Source organism: Mauremys mutica, chromosome 6 (assembly GCF_020497125.1).
Source record: "Mauremys mutica isolate MM-2020 ecotype Southern chromosome 6, ASM2049712v1, whole genome shotgun sequence".
In the NCBI taxonomy this organism is placed as follows: Eukaryota; Metazoa; Chordata; order Testudines; family Geoemydidae; genus Mauremys; species Mauremys mutica.
In genome coordinates, this window is record NC_059077.1 from 120,991,078 (window position 1) to 121,008,092 (window position 17,015).

Genomic DNA, 17,015 nt, shown 5'->3' on the forward strand with positions numbered 1-17,015 from the left:
CCTGCAAGGATGTATGGATATACTGCAACTGCCAAGCACATTCACCCCCTTATGGATAGAGGGAGCTCAAGCTAGTGCTAGTTCTTTCCACTGCCTTGTAGAACAGCTGGAAGGCAAATGTTCGTTGAGTACAGGTGTGTTCAACCAACTCCCTTCCTTTAGGAGAAGGGAGGGTCAGAAGGCAAGCAGAAACAGTGAGATACAAGGAAGGAATAATGCTTAATCTTTATTAAGCAATTAAAAAAACTTTAAAAAGTCCATGTGTTTGTTTAAAACTTCATTTTGAATCTCCAGTCAGTGTGTCTGTTACAAAGTACAGCTCTGGCAGTGTGCCAGTTCATGCAACCTTACAATTAAAATGTGTGATCTACCCAGACAACTGAAAGTTTAACAAGTACCCAGAAACCGTAAAGTATAATTACAATAAGCAGTAGGAAGATAACTGGTGTGAATGAGAGTAAATTCACTCATCTTGCTCCATATGAGTGAGCAATCCTCCTAAACCAGTTTTCAACTGAGTTGCTATATAGAAATGGGGGGGGGAGATACCAGTACATCCTTTTACTATGTGTAGGAGGTGCCTTCATTGGTAAGGAGAATCTAATTTATTCTCAGCAAAGAGTCCTGTGGTACCTTATAGACTAACAGATGTATTGGAGCATGAGCTTTTGTGGGTGAATACCCACTTAATTGGATGACATGCATCCAACAAAGTGGGTATTCACCCACAAAAGCTCATGCTCCAATACATCTGTTAGTCTATAAGGTACCACAGGACTCTTTGCTGCTTTTACAGATGGACTAATGCAGCTACCCCTCTGATACTTAATTTATTCTCATTACCAATTAAGTTACAGGTGGTGCACCTGTCTAAAACAGCTTTAATTAGACAAGGACTGTGTTTGTCTTCAGTGTTTTCACTAGAGTGCCTAGCATATTTTTACTACATAAGGCTGGTGCTGGCCTAAAAAGGAACGTTCCTTGTAGAAGTTCAGTGTAGCATCAAGAGTTCTCTAACATTGATGACTAAGGACTTTACCTGCAACTGCTTGAAAATTCTATGAAGATACACAATCAATACATGCAGAGTGTCACAATGCACAGACTCCACAGCATCCCACACACCAGATATGACACACAGCTCTCATTTCATAAGGGAAAACTCATCCCCATATTACTTGCTGAGGGTTGTGAGCTTGACACTTTTTTTGTTTCTAATTCAAGTGCAACAATGCCCTCTAATGTGCTGTAATTCAGGCATACTAGCTTGGCAATTCATTGGAAAGTGCTTTAAGACCATTCAAAAGCTGAAGGATCTTCTTATAGCAAAGCCCCACGCAATTATTTAATTGAAGAGACTTTTCTGTGCAACATCAGTGATGTCTAAAGGGAAAAGCCCAGGAGAATGTTTGTAGCAGCTGCACTGACATAACAGCTCCTGCTCAGTGCAGGTGCTAGGGACCAATCACCACAGAGTAACTGTTTCAGTCTCATTTTTGAAAGTGCCCAAGTCATGGGGGCCAGATTTTTAAAGGTATTTAGGTGCCTGAGGAACCAGATAGACAGCAGGTGGGATTTTCTAAAGCACCTAAGCCCCTCACTAGTATTGAAATCAATGGGATTTAGGCACTTTTGAGATGTTGGATCTTTACTAGCATGCCACTGTGTGTATCCCCTAGTGCTGCCCAGCAATACCCCTTCAGTAGGTTCACCAAAAGGGAAGAAACTTTGTGTTGGGGGGGGAGGGGGTGTCAAGAAATCCCAGGTCTGATCAAACCTTCCTTCAGCCCTTATTCCCCCCACCACACACAATTTATGAAATCATAGCTCCTCCTCTGCCTTTTGTCATCATAACAAGCCCTTTCACTGCTATTCCTGGCCCAGCTGCAGGTGGCACTATGGGTCTCTCTCCCCCACTCATGGGGATACCAACACTGCAGCCTCATATATTACAACTGGACCCAGCAATTACACTCAAGCTAACACAAAGGGCCTGACAATGTTTAAAGCAGCCTGGCAACTCCTACCATCCACACCCCTGAGAGGCGACAAGAGGGTCCAGTCCTGGCAGCTTCCCCATTCCTGGGCAGAGGGCAGGCAAGGCCATTTTGTGCAGGGTGCTTTTGCAAGGCTGGTGTAAGGATGATAACCTGGAGCACAGGCCACGCTAACATGTTTGGCTACTGCAGGGCCCATCTTGCATTAAGTGCTGTCCTTCCAACTGGCTTCCATGGCCTGCCAGGTTCATAAATCAGCAGCTCCTTCCTGGAGCCGTGGGCTCCTCCTGCTGAGGTTCTGGCTGCACTTCTCCCCACCTCTCCTTATCTGTGCACACTATGCTACAGGCACAAGGCCTCCTTGTCACCTTCCTGCCACTGACCCAACTGGCCATCCCCAACCCTAGGAGGAGGGAGCTCACCAGGGATGTTCTCTGTGACTGTGGAGCCTGCCTATCCCACAGCCTGTGCAGTGGCCCCTTTGCAGAGTGGTAGGTGCTACGCCAGCTTCTCTGCTTGGTGTGCCCAACCCATGCTCTTGTTTTGACCCTACCATCCACCCTCCCTCCCATTCCAGTTTTTTCTTTTTTTGGTCCCACACAATCACTAAACTCCATGGCTCCTTCCTTGGCTTTAGTTCTGGTGTGCTCTAGATATGCACCAAGCAGCAGTGAAACCACCCATGTTGGGAGGGACCTTACGCTGAACAAGGTCTTCACTGAGGTTCTGGTCTGCAACAGCCTGGGCGACCCAGGCCTCAGTGGACGCCAAGCCCTCTCACTTGTACATCAGGTTTAGTACAGCTGTGTACCTTGGACCATGTAGCGCTGGGTGACACGGTGCCCATCAAGCTGCAGCTGAGAGGGGACTTTGCTGAAGCGCAGGCAGGATCTCACATGCAGCCATTTCTACCCCGTTCACAGCACCGCTGTTTGTCGAGGGGATGCTCCTCGGGAATTGTTCAGCACATCCCCCAGCCTCTGCGAAGTGTCCTATTTCCATTAAAAAAAAAGGGGGGGGGGGCGCAGAGGAGAAGAAGCCCACCAGGCTTGGAGGCCACCCTGAGCCCTGCACGTAGCTTGGTCTCATTGGAAGAAGGTGTAGAATCTTGATTGTTTCCTTCACAGAGAACAGTGACCATCACTGGGCACATCTGGTGCGGTCAGTGTCATTCTGGGATAGACACTGGCGGTCTGAGAGAACAGAACACAGCACCTCTGCAAAGTACCTGAGCCTTGGGTTGCAGTCTAAAGTCTCAGTGCCGTATTCTTGTGTTGCTAACTGGAATGTTTAACTGGGCAGAGACTGGTGTCCAGTGCCCAGGTCACATACCTGGCTCCCAGGGGCTTGACTGTGCCCTCTGCCCACAGATGGGGGGCAGTGCCTCCTGCTGCAGCAAAGTGCTTGTGGTTCAGATCTGCTACTCCACAACACACAAGTGTTATTTCTAGAGTTCCAGGAAGGCTAACTGCACAGCTGGCACCCTAGTAAGTCTGAGGGCCCTTGGCCCTTCTCCCCAGCTGTGACTGTCCTTCACAAGAGTGTCTTTCTGACTTCCACTGGTAGGGAAACCCACTGGCCATATTCCAAGCAGGATGAACTCCCAAACAGCCTTGAAGAAGTCTGGGCCATGGTTGCACATCCATGCATGATGCCACCACGTTGGACTGCCTCTTTGGAGGTCTGTCCTCAGACAGGGGTGCTCTCCCTGGTATGGTGTCCGTGAGCACCCTGGAGATGTTTTTCAGACCTCGCCTAGGGATGCAGAGGCTTGGGCTTACATTTCTTCTCCAGTTTGTACTGAGCAGCTGGTGCAAGTTCTCCAGGGGCACCTGAAATAATATTTAACCCCCGTCCCGCAAAGACCACTCTCCGTTAACATGTTAGCGTGACACAAAAGAAAACTAGCCCCTCCCCACCCTTGCAAGGCCCTGAAGGGTAGCAAAGTCTCAGGGAGCTGGGGGAAGCCAATGGCATGGCTGAGGGCCCTGCACGGAAGACACTGTGGCCCCAACCATACTACTCTAGGGCCTTGCTGCTCAAGAGTTCCAGCTCTCAGGATTAAGCACAGAGGTGCTGCTCAGAGCCCCAGAGCTCTCTGGTGTGTTTAAAGTTCTGAGCTAGTGGAGTGGGAGGGAGGGGTCCCTGTCACTTCCTTCAATAGTTCCTGACTCCTCGCTAGAGTGTTTCTGGGTTTTTCAATGTCTGCAGAAACCGGATGAAAGCTGGTCCTGAGAGGCTACCATAGGGCTGGGCTGAAGGGGCCTTGGAGAAGAGCTGCAAGCCCACATATCTAGGGGGCTCCCTGCTGAAGATTTCAGGAGGGATCAAGGAAGGACACACTGTGAGGTCCCCACAAGGGAAGTTTTTCTGAGGCAAGAGAAGCCTTTGTCTGAGATAAATAAATAACTTCCCATGGGGCTGGGTGATGGGCTGGTTCTTGGTGCTGGCTTTGAGCAATGTCATTCCATTGAGAGCTGCAGCGGCATCCTTGCAGACTAGAATGGAGGCGGGAGCCTGTCCATTCGCAGGCAGTTTTGGTGGCTGAAGATGACAGAGAGGACGCAGGGCTGCTCATTCAGGAGCAAGCTGGAGGGGAGATTGCATGTTCTCCTCATAACAGGACAGAGTCATACAGGGAGCTGAAAGCTCTCCACCCTGGATGAGGTGCTACAGTCAGCTAGCCTGTTCTATATAGGTGCTCAGCCCCATAGTATCTGTGCACCTTCCAGCGAAGGGACTAACCTCTGTCACATGGTGGTTTTCTCATCCCGCCGCGATGCAGAGAAGTGTGTTTTGTTCTGGACGTTTTAGACTAGCATACACACAGATATACTGGAAAGGTGGGGTGGGGGTGCATGTTTATGTTAGAGAAGACATGGTACAAGAAATGTCTCTGATGCTTGGAGCGGAAGCTGGGGAGGTTTGTTATAGTCTCAGTTCTTATAGAGTCTGTTCCAGTCCCTGGCTGGCTTGTGAGAAGGCTGTGTCTCCTGCTTGACATGTAGGGCTGAAAGTTTCATTGTGCCAGAGGAGCGCAGTTGTCAATCATGATCTTCACACCAGAACTTTAGGCACTCTTTTCGATACCTTGGGCTCAAGCCACGGAGCACCTTGAAGATAAGGGCCACGACCTTGAACATGATTGAGTATTCCATACCAGGAAGCTGGTTTAGGGAGCAGATGTGCTTGCAGTAGCCTGGGTTTCCAAGGCAATGTGCTACCATGTTCTGTACCAGCTGGAGTTTCCTGAGTGCTGATGGCTTCATGCCCAGGGCTATTGCACTGCTGTAGTCCAGCTGACAGGCAATGAAGGCATCAATAATCCTGGCATCATGCTAACATGGGTCAGACTCATGCTGTGGCAGACCAGCAACCCAGAGAAACTGAAATCCGCCACAACCTCCATCCAAATTAGTGGAACAGGTCAAATTCAAATACACCTCTACCTCGATATAACGCTGTCATCGGGAGCCAAAAAATCTTACCACGTTAGAGGTGAAACCACGTTATATCAAACTTGCTTTGATCCACCAGAGTGCGCAGCCCTGCCCCCCAGAGCGCAGCTTTACCGCGTTAAATCCGAATTCGTGATCTGTCGGGTAGCGTTATATTGGGGTAGAGGTGTAACTCACTGCTGGTCACTGCCAAAAGCGATTGCTGAGGAGGCACAGATGACACTGTGCTACCTCGCTCCCACACTCCCCAGTTTGTCTGGCCACATGTTGCATTGTGTACAAACAGGGCCCTGATCCCTGACTGGGAGCCCTCGGCACCAACTATACAAATAAATAACAACAAAAAGAATCCTTCTCTGAAAGGAGCTCTAGCTGCCACGGTTGTCTCCTGAGAGGCAACCTCTGTGTTGTTTCCACCCAGCAGGATGATGCCCTATAGGGTGACCGGACAGCAAATATGAAAAATCAGGACGGGGGTGGGGGGTAATAGGAGCCTATATAAGAAAAAGACCCAAAAATCAGGACTGTCCCTCTAAAATCGGGACATCTGGTCACCCTAACACCCTATGGGTTAGGATTGCAGCACATCCACTTGTGCGTGAGGGCGAGGAAATTCAAGGCTCAGTCAGAACAAACCAGGGCTTGTCTGCAGGCTTTTCTAGTTTCACATAGTTACGAGACAGAACCAAGGTTCCCAAGTGTTGTCTAGAACTTGGCACACCTCACCAAATATATCCCAAGAGAACACTGGAATGTGCTTATGGAGAAGTCTAGCATCGCTTAAGCAACACTTGAGCTCCCAAGCTTCAGAGGTAAACAAAATAATGGAAATGCACATTATTTCATCTGAACTTGGCTAAAAGGTAGAAAAAAATACAAAGAGGTATTACTACAATAAGGAAATACTGAAGTAGTAACTAACTACCTAAAACACTAGTCTGCTTTACTACAGAAGATAAAGCTGATGGTCAGCAAGAAGTACTTTGGGCACAGTATTTCTCCCCTTCCCCCCACCCCCCGCCCAGTTATACAGCTGGACTGTCCATTTCCGTAACTTCCCCAGGTACCTAGTATATTCGGCGTGTACTGTAATCTAGCACCAGGCTAGCAGCTCCAAGCAGAGCAGGGTCCGCCAGATTTGAGACTACCACATCCACTGTCTCAGCAGAGAACAAAGCCTGCCGGCGGATCACATCTTTGACGATGTTAACGTAATGGCCTGCTAAAACTCCAGAAAGGATCACCAGCGAGGGGTTCATGGTGTGCAGGATATTCACTACTCCAAGGCCTAGAGCTGTCCCAGCTGTGAAAACAAAGGAAAGAGACATGACAGCAAAAAGACAATATCACAGAAGAATCTAAACATCAGGGTCTAACCTAGTGTCTCTAAACGCATTAATTACTCCTGGGGGAATTCTGCGCCACTGCATGTGCACAGAATTAATGTCCCCCACAGATTTCTTTGCTTCCCCACAGAAAAATGACTTTCTGACAGGGAAGCAAAGGGAAACTGCAGGACCAGTCACGCACCCCTCTCCAGCAGTGCGGGAATGTTGATTCAGGCGCCCGAAGCAGCTGTGGAGAGGTAAATCACTGTGGGGAGGGAGTGGGGACAGGGGCAGGGCTAGGGACACCTCAGCCAGTGGCTCCTATGCTGGGCCAGTCTCAACTCCTCTTTCCCTGCAAGGACCCACCCCCAGAAACCTCTCCAGGCTGCAGGAAGCTCCACACCCCCCACCCCTGTTTCCCGCTCCCACTGCTTCTCAGCCACAGTGGCAGGGGTCGCTGTATGGGGAGCTGCTCCTTGGTCCGCCCAACCCTGGTGCATCCAGACCCCCCTCTACCCAGACCTCCCTGAGGAGAATTACTCCCTCTGCACCAAGACACCCCCCATGAGTCCCCTACATAAGATGACCAGATGTCCCGATTTTATAGGGACAGTCTCGATATTCAGGGCTTTTTCTTATATGGGTGCCTATTACCCCCCACCCCATCCCGATTTTTCACACTTGCTATCTGGTCACCCTACCCCACCAATTCTCACCCCTTGCATCAGGACCCCCACCCCTGCACCGAGACCACCGAACACCCTGACAAGCCCCCTGCACCCAAACCCCCACCACATTGAGCCCCAAACAGCAGTACCTGGACCCAAACCCCACTAAGCCCTACTCCCCCAGCACCCAACTCCCCCACTGAGTCCCTTACACCCAGACCACACCTTCCGAGCCCCATCCCCCACACCTAGACCAAACCTGCTGAGCCCCAACCACCTCCACCTGGACCCCACTGCAGCGTCCCATTGCCCCTGCACCTGGAACACCCCAATGAGCCCCTGTGCACTGAGATTGGGCCACACAGAATCCTCTCACCCCACACCTGGATCCCCCAATACTAAGCCCCTCCACACTTGGATCCTGGTGTGCAGGGCCCCAGGGTGTTTCTGGGGCAGGCCCAGCCCTTGCGCTGTCTCAGAGTCAGGTGCAGTCTCACTGCCAAGTCCACGTCCCAAGGAGGCAGGGCTGGGGGAGCCCTGCAGGGTGATCTCCCACCTCCCTGCTGCCAGTGGCCTGTGCTCCCCCCTGCCATGCTGAAGCCTCCACATTTATTTATTGACAAAATGAAATTTGCAGAATTAAAAAATATTGTGAGCAGAATTTTTAACTTTTTTGGTGCAGAACTCCCTCAGGAGTAATTAATACTGTGGTCATATGGCAGACAATTCACATGGCAGACGTTACGATTTTCTGCCAGAACGCTAGAATTACAACAGAATGTCTCCCTTTTCTTGAGAGAAAGTGTTACTGTATAATACTAGGACAGCTAGCTGGGACACTTGTGCTCATCATCCTCTTTTCTTTCAATGGTTTATAGCCAGGTAACGCTATACCATGATATAGATGAGAGAGGTAAGTCAACACATATTGCTGTGCTTGGGGAAATAAAGGAAAGAAAATGCTATTCTACCTCCTTCTGCTATCTTGGTTACATGTAAAGAAACTGGTTATATTTAATGCTTGTTTTGAAAACTCAGAAAAACTGTGCATTGTAAAGTAGTGTATAAACTGGAACAACGCTTCATAGAAACCATTTCACTTTGGTTGCCTGGCATATATATTTATTGGCCCATCCCTGAAGCGTCCCATAATTTCCCATATTCACACTGAATTATCAGAATCTGCCTTTTTTTCAGTGTGAAGCCAGAGCTATTTTGCTTGCCACAAGAAAAGGAACAGCATGATGTTTTAATATTCTAATCCCCTGGAGCAGGAAATCCCCAGAGAAATAGCGAAGGGTCTCATGACCATGCAATCTGTAATCTGTTTAACCAAGTCTCCATCGCTGTCCCAGAATACAGTTTGTTGGAGAGAGCACAGGATCACTAGCCCATTCTCTTCACAATTCCCCAGTAGTCATTGGTACCACTCCTATCCATGATTGCCACGCCTAAAGGGCCAGATCCTTCACTCAAGTGTAGTTCTGTAGAAGCCATCACAGCTGCGCAGAGGATTTGGCCTGCTGTGGCAAAATACCAATTCTACAGCTCTGAGAATTTCCCTCTCGTTCTAAGAGGGCTTCCCATCCTAAGTCTAGGTTCTTACCTGTTCTGAGAATGCTGTCAGCCTTTGCATTCCCAAGTTTAGCTGCCTGAATGAGATGCACAGCACTAATGGTCTCTTCCGTCTTCACTGACATTCCACCCACTAACAACAGATCCTCTGTTCAGGGTGAAGAGAAAACCCAGAGGGAAACATTAATAACAAATCTGCTGTTGGAATAACGATACAACAGGGTGTGTGAATCTATGTTACTGATCTGTAAAAAGGAAGGTAACTTTTAAAAATACAGACCTTATTTACACACTTAGGCCCCGATGCTGCAAACATACATGTGAGTGATGCCACTGAACTCAACAGGGCTAGTCATGTGCCTAGTTATTCATGTGTATAGCTGTTTGATGGATCAGCCTTAATTATGACAGTTCCATTGTGATAGCAAACTGGTTTGTTTTACAAATCGATCACTCCAAATATAGACGTAAAACATAATTAAGGGCAGAAACCGTCCACATTTTATTCAAGACTAGGGAGCTGCTGATGAGAGGTTCCAATTCCACAAAGAACAAACAACTGAGCTCATCAACAAAACATAATCGAAACCGCCAAGTGGCTAGTGAAAAGGTTAAGTATTTGCAGTAGTAGCAATAACATGCCACTGAGAGAGTCTAAAATCCAAGATATACAAAGGTGCATTAGTCCAGAGAAATATAGTCTTCCAAAGCTCACATGTAACGTTGCCTTTAAAAGTATCACAATATATTACTTTATCTCATTGCTGTAAGCATTAATTGCTGTGGGTGGGGCGGAGTTACTAACCCTGAAACTAGGGAAAAAACATTCTAAGGAATACTTTAAATTCAACTCAATACCTACGAGTTAAAGCTAGGATTTGTCTTCAATGGGAGCAGAATTAGGCCAATGCAGCACTTTAAAAAATCCCACCCTAAATGCTTTTTCTCTCTACTGAGGTTCACACTTATTAAACCTATGATCCAATTTTGCCATTGCTGAAGCTCCTTCAGAATGCTTGTTAAAAATGGCTGCCCCAGTGGCATGCCTAAAATGCCATTTTAGGCTGGACACTCTTTGCATTTGCCAGCAGCATTATAGAATATTGAACAATTACATTAAAAAGAGGGCAAAAAAATACACCTACCATCATGTAGTTTTTTAGCTTCTCTCTGCAAAGCTATTCCAGAGGCATATGCTTCTATACATCCATGGCTACCACACAGGCACTCTGGTCCTTCTAGAGACACCACAATGTGTCCGAGTTCAGCAGCACAAAAGGAACTTCCATGGATCAATTCATGCTGATGAATGATTCCACCTCCAATTCCTATAAGCATATACAAATTTCTGACAGTAGAAGAACAGTCACATAATGGCCTTGATTCAGCAGGGCACTTACATGTCCTTATCTTAAAAGGGAAGGAGTTAAATACATGTATCTGTGCATCACTGTATTAGGACCAAATAAAGGAGCAGTCATTAAAAATCTCTTCGCTGCTTAATGCACTTGGTGCAAGTAAATGCATAAATCTCCCCTGCCCCTAGATGGCAAGGTGAACTTACACCTATAATGCATAGTTCATTGGTCATGTCATGGTATAATTTGTTCATGAGATATTTCGCCAAAGAGGGCTATTGAGGGGCACATGTAGACATTATGTCTCTGCCTGTGAGTTCATAACTCCTGTCATAGTAGTCCTAAATTATTTATGCATGAAACAAATATTTAATTCATGCTTAAGAAGCAAAATCTTATCAAAACTTGTAAATACTAAAAGTAAAACAGTAGAAGACAATCACATCCTTCAGATGTGGTGCATCTAGAATTCTTGTCCTAGATCTGGTATAAAACTGTGATTTGCATTACAAACTATTGTTTATTATTCATTAGCATTCTTCCCTCGCTATTTTGGATGGCAGTGGGCAGGCCTGGATGTTGCAATACAGCGGTGGTGATATTGGATGTGTGAAGTCAGATTCCTTAACTCAAGATCAGCCCAGATTATGTCTTTTAACATCTAGTCTACACTAGCTGAGACATACTAGCCATGCATATGCATGAATGGTTTGGGTTGGGGTTTTTGTTGTTGTTATTTTTTTTAACAAGTGAGGATTCTTCAGCTGAGGTTACTGACACCCATGTAAATGGTCCATATCTTTTTAATCAAACAAGTATCAAAGTGCTATCCTGCAACGTACCACAATGTGCTACTAGCTACGTACCACAATGTGTCAAGCTGAGCTCCTCATTTAGCTACTACCTACGGCTTCAGATCGGACCTACATTTTCTGGAGCAGGAAAGGAATTATATTATCCTGTTGGAACTGGAGGACGACCCCACTAATGCAGCTGTTCTGTGACAGAGGCAGCAGGAATTCAGTGCTTTGATGTCTGTGTTCACACTTACCTGTACCGGTGATTAGCGTTACAAAACTTTCCACGCCTTTTCCATGCCCAAATTTCCTCTCTGCCAGAGCAGCACAGTTGCCATCATTGTCCACCCAGACTGGCAAGTGCAGAGCGTCAGATATGGGGGTCCTCAGATCAACAGAACTCCACTCCTGAATGAGCTTTGTGGAATGAAGCACGATTCCTTCTCGGGGATTCACCCGTCCACCTGTAGAAATACCTGAGCCCCAAAACACACGAGAGAAAAATCAAGGCTAAATAACTCTGGAACTACAATTTATTTGCTCCTTGGGAGGAAAAGGATTTTTATTTTTAACACTAAACAATATATTTCTGAATCTAAACAAAACCAGTCCTAAGCCTCACTTGCAATATATTACATCAGTTATGATACGAGATGAGAACTAACAGAATTCTAGCATCCTTATCAATATGTGCTCAGTGTTCCAGCTAACCAGCTGAAAATTCAATTTCTTATTTTAGGCGGTGTTGGGTAAGTTGCTTAACCCTCTTGTGCTGCTTCTTAGCCAAATATAAAAAACCTGTATAATACCAAGGACTTGTCCATCTTAAATAAGTGTCAAGCAACCCAGACTTGTTGAAAGTCTCTGGGTAAGGATAAAAGGGGTAAAAAACAAGGGTGATGTCATTGTAGGGGTCTACAACAGACCATCAAACCAGAAAGAAGAGGTGGACGAGTCTTTTTTTAAACAACTAACAAAATAATCCAAAGCACAGGACTTGGTGGTGATGGGGGACTTCAACTACTCAGACATCTGTTGGAAACACAACAATTCAGGGCATGGATTATCCAACAAGTTCTTGGAATGTATTGTAGACAATTTTTTATTTCAGAAGGCGGGGAAAGCTACTAGGGGAGAGGCTGTTCTAGATTTAATTTTGACAAACAGGAAGGAGATGGCTGAGAATTTGAAAGTGGAAGGCAGTTTAGGTGAAAGACTATGAAATGGTCGAGTTCATGATTCTAAAGAATGGTTGGAGGGTCAAACAGCACAATAAAGATAATGGATTTCAGGAAGTCAGACTTTAGCAAACTCAGGGAGTTGGTAGGAAAGATCCCATGGGAAGCATGTCTAGAGGGAAAAACAATTCAAGAGAGTTGGCAGTTTTTCAGAGAGACATTATTAAGGGCACATGAGCAAACTATCCCACTGAGAAGGAAAGATAGACAAAATTGCAAGAGACCACCCTGGCTTAACCAGGAGATCGTCAATAATCTGAAACTAAAAAGTGGAAATGAGGTCAAATTACAAGGGATGCATATAAACAAATAACACAAGTATGTAGAGACAAAATTAGAAAGGCCAAGGCACAAAACAAGATTCAACTAGCTAGAGACATAAAGGGTAACAAGAAAACATTCTACAAATACATGAGAAGCAAGAGGAAGACCAAGGAGAGGGTAGGCCCGTTACTCAAGGGGGGAAGGGGGTGAAACAATAACAGAAAATGTGGAAATGGCAGAAGTGCTAAATGACTTTTTTTGTTTCAGTTTTCACCAAAAAGGTTAGTAGCGACTGGACGTCTAACGTAGTGAATGCCAGTGAAAATGAGGTAGGATCAGAGACTAAAATAGGGAAAGAAGAAGCTAAAAATTATTTAGGCTATGTATTGTGGCAGAGCTCTGACCGTGTCCCCGTGAGTCCCGCGCTTCCAGGTGGTTTACGCTAGCTTCAGTGGCTCACTGCGACCCTCCACGTAGCCCTTCTCTCTCTAGGGCCAGGGTTACAGTCTACTGAGCCCTGTTCATCATAGGCCAGCAAGGAGGTTGGTGAGAGAACTCCCACAGTCTCTGTTGTCCCTGGGAGCTTATTTCAGAACAGTTTAGCCTCCTGTCCTGACAGGGGCCTGTCTTCCCCTCCCAGGAGATGTTTCTGTGGTGGCGGGTTGGGGGGAACCCGGGCCCGCCCTCTACTCCAGGTTCCAGCCCAGGGACCCTAATGGCAGCAGCTGTTGGCAGCCAACCTTTCACTGCCAGAATTGCTAAATTTCCCTGGGCCACTTCCCCAGAACTCCCCCACTTCTCTCTCTTAACGCCTTCTTCTCCCTTACCTTAGGGCTCCCTTTCCCATGGTTTGAGGCTGTCTTCATTACCCAGCCCTTCAGCCACACTTCCTCTCCCCTGGCTCTTCCCAGCCTGACTGGAGTGAGCCCTTTTTATAGTATCAGCAGGGCCTTAATTAGAGTCAGGTGTTCACGTTAGCTTAACAGCCTCTCACCTGACTCTTTGCAGGCTAATTGGAGTCAGGTGTTCTCATTAGCCTACCGGCTTCAACTGACTCTTTGCAGGCTAATTGGAGTCAGGTGTCCACCCTAGCCTAGAGCAGCCGCTGCTCTGGTCAGTCAGAAAACTGGATAAGCAGAAAACTCCTTATCCAGTGGCCAGTATATCTCCCTTCTACTACTCTGCTGTACCCAACTGGCCTGAGTCTATCACAGTGTACATTACAGACATTGCAGCCACACAGCTCTACAGCTAGGCCGCTGTTAAGGTCTCCCATGTAACAGCTCTCCTGCCAGCAAAATTAAATCACCCCCAATGAGGGGTGCTAGCTATGTCAGCAGGAAAGCCTCTCCTGCCGACATAGCACTGTCCACACCAGAACTTGTGCTGGTGAAACTTATGTAAGTCAGGGGTGTGTTTTTTTCACGATCCTGACAGATAGAAGTTTTACCGACAAAAGTGGTAATGTAGACAAAACCTTAGACAAGTTAGATGTCTTCAAGTCACCAGGGCCTGATGAAATACCTCCTTGAATATTCAAGGAGGTGACTGAGGAAATATCTGCGCCATTAGCAATTATCTTCAAAAAGTCATGGAAGACGGGAGAGATTCCAGAGGACTGGAAAAGGGCAAATATAGTGCCCATCTATAAAAAGGGAAATAAGGACAACCCAGGGAATTACAGATCAGTCAGCTTAACTTCAGGACCTGGAAAGATAATGGAGCAAATATCTTTGCACCAATTTGCAAACACCTAGAAGATAATAAGGTGATAAGTAACAGTCAACATGGATTTGTCAAGAACAAATCATGTCAAACCAATCTGATAGCTTTCTTTGACAGGATAACACGCCTTGTGGATAGGGGAGAAGTGGTAGCTGTGGGATATCTTGACTTTAGTAAAGCTTTTGATATTGTCTCACATGACCTTCTCATAAACAAACTAGAAAAATACAGATACATAATACAAACTAGAGAGATGGAGCTACTATAAGATGAGTGCAAAACTGGTTGGAGAAACTGTTCCCAGAGAGTAATCATCAGTGGTTCACAGTCAAGCTGGAAAGACATAACGAGTGAGATCCCGCAGGGATCAGTTCTGGTTCTGTTCAATATCTTCATCAATGATTTAGAATAGATAATGCTTAGTCCTGCCATGAGTGCAGGGGACTGGACTAGATAACCTCTCAAGGTCCTTTCCAGTTCTACGATTCTATGATCAGTAAAATCTGCTGAAATTGGAAACACTTAAATAAACATTTAGCATATATTGAGAAGACAGTCATAGAAACACAGAAGATTAGGGTTGGAAGGGACCTCAGGAGATCATCTAGTCCAACCCCCTGCTCAAAGCAGGACCAATCCCCAGATGGTTATACTCATCAGATGAAAACTCCAGAAGTCAGTGGGAACGTGAGTGCAAAGCACCTCTGAAAGTGGGACCACTTACTGAGGTGTCTAAATAAATACTAGGGTGCCTACCTTAAGATACCCAAGAATAAACATTTTGGTCACTGCTTTTATACAGAGAACACATGATGGTGTGGCATGATATAAAGGTGATATCAGCATGAGTTTGGAATAGCTGCTTTCCTCATGAGGGTCAATGACAAGAGTGAACTATACAGGTAGGCCTTAACGAGTGCAACTAACCGTTTATACCACTAAATCATGGGTTTGGAATTTGCCAAACGTTTTACAGAAAAATTATTTTAGAAGTGCTTGAGGGTTAATTTTTTTTAAATTATTCCTCTTATTTCACACCCTTACCTGTAAATTGTACAGACTTTGGATGGACAGGATAATTAAGACAGAAACCTCTAAAATTACTTAAATTTGCATTTTTACTTCCATAGATCACAGTATCTGGATTTCAACATCTGACATCTTCCTGGAAAATGGAGTTTGTTTTTTTTAATCTTCCTAATGGAATAAAGCTCCCACTGTTAGCTCTGATACGTTACAAAGTACTGGATCACGAACCTATCACTGGTGCACAGCTGAATACTTCCTGATGACCCCGGTCTTTAGACTCATGTAACTGAGGGAGAAATTCAACATTTCTGTCAAGGGAAGGAGGAAATATTTCTCTGCAAATGTATTCTGTTATACTAAAAAAAGAAGTTGCTTGGAGCTCAGGAGTGGCTCTAGGTATTTTGCTGCCCCAAGCACGGCAGGCAGGCTGCCTTTGGCGGCTTGCCTGCGGGAGGTCCCCGGTCCCGTGGATTCAGCGGCAGCCTGCGGGAGGTCCGCCAAAGCCACGGGACCAGCGGACCCTCCGCAGGCATGCCGCCAAAGGCAACCTGCCTGCTCCCCTCGCGGCGACCGGCAGAGCGCCCCCCGTGGCTTGCCACCCCAGGCACGCGCTTGGCATGCTGGTGCCTGGAGCCGCCCCTGTTGGAGCTGCTCAGCGGTTTGGAAGGTATGGCCCTAACACTGTTCAGTGGGGCCCTAACACTGATTAGGCAGGCTAGTTGGGACTGTAATGTAATTAAATAATAAAATAGTCCTGCCAGGGTTGGAATAGTGGGCAGAGTGCAGGTGAGGCAGTCAAAGGGGTAGGGAAAAGAATCATGCATCCATTTATCACATGGTTCCCACCACTATATATATGGTGTGTGGGTTTTTTAAATCAAATCCAACTGGTTAAAACTTGGTCATACTGCCAAATATAAAATGTTCCCCATTATGCATGAAAGAGGGCTTTAGTTGAGAGAAAGCATACTTTATGGCCAAGATTATTATTGATTTCTAACATATCCAGCAGAAACAGACTGGCGCTGGGTGTAGTAGAAAGCCAACAAAAATACTTATCTAAAACTACCCCATTAAAGGGAACATGTCTTGTTACAGCAGGCGGATATGCAGCAGAAATTGCTTGAAAGCTACAATATTTTTCAAAACTACTACTTATATTTTCTTCACCACAGTACACCGCATACAGCAAAACGTGTAACCATACTCCCAGAACAGCCAAGTGTTATAGGCAATGAATTCAACAGTTAATAACATTTTAAGTAGCTGCAGTATGCAAACTATTTTTATATTGTTAAATTGTAATGATGTTTAGCGCCTGCATAATTTATGAACTCCTCTTTTGTAAACCCACACTAAGACTGGTATTTTGGTGGGGTTATGTTAGCCAGTTAACTTGGTTACCCTGGAATACACCTTCAGAAAACAGATTTGCTTGGCACAGAAAATCCATTTTTAATCAGTACAGAATCCATTCACACATGTAACATAGCAGGAACCACTGGATAAAAGGATTAAGAGTTAAGTCACAAGTATAAATTCATGCATTGTATGGGAAAGTAATGTTCAGCAGAAAGT

At 46.0% G+C, this 17,015-nt stretch overlaps 1 protein-coding gene across 3 annotated transcripts in view; it reads right to left on the minus strand.

The window, feature by feature from the left end:
* The window catches only part of GNE (glucosamine (UDP-N-acetyl)-2-epimerase/N-acetylmannosamine kinase), a 59,965-nt gene that overhangs the window by 5,408 nt on the left and 37,542 nt on the right, over window positions 1-17,015 (minus strand). For 2 of the 3 annotated variants that reach the window (XM_045022260.1, XM_045022259.1), the window contains exons 9-12: window positions 11,436-11,657; window positions 10,172-10,354; window positions 9,058-9,174; window positions 6,523-6,758 (exon numbers count right to left, since the gene is read on the minus strand). In XM_045022260.1, the coding sequence (XP_044878195.1) occupies window positions 6,523-6,758; window positions 9,058-9,174; window positions 10,172-10,354; window positions 11,436-11,657 (758 nt within the window). Of the gene's footprint in view, window positions 1-712; window positions 6,759-9,057; window positions 9,175-10,171; window positions 10,355-11,435; window positions 11,658-17,015 lie in introns of those variants that run through there. The other variant, XM_045022261.1, reaches the window with a different exon arrangement.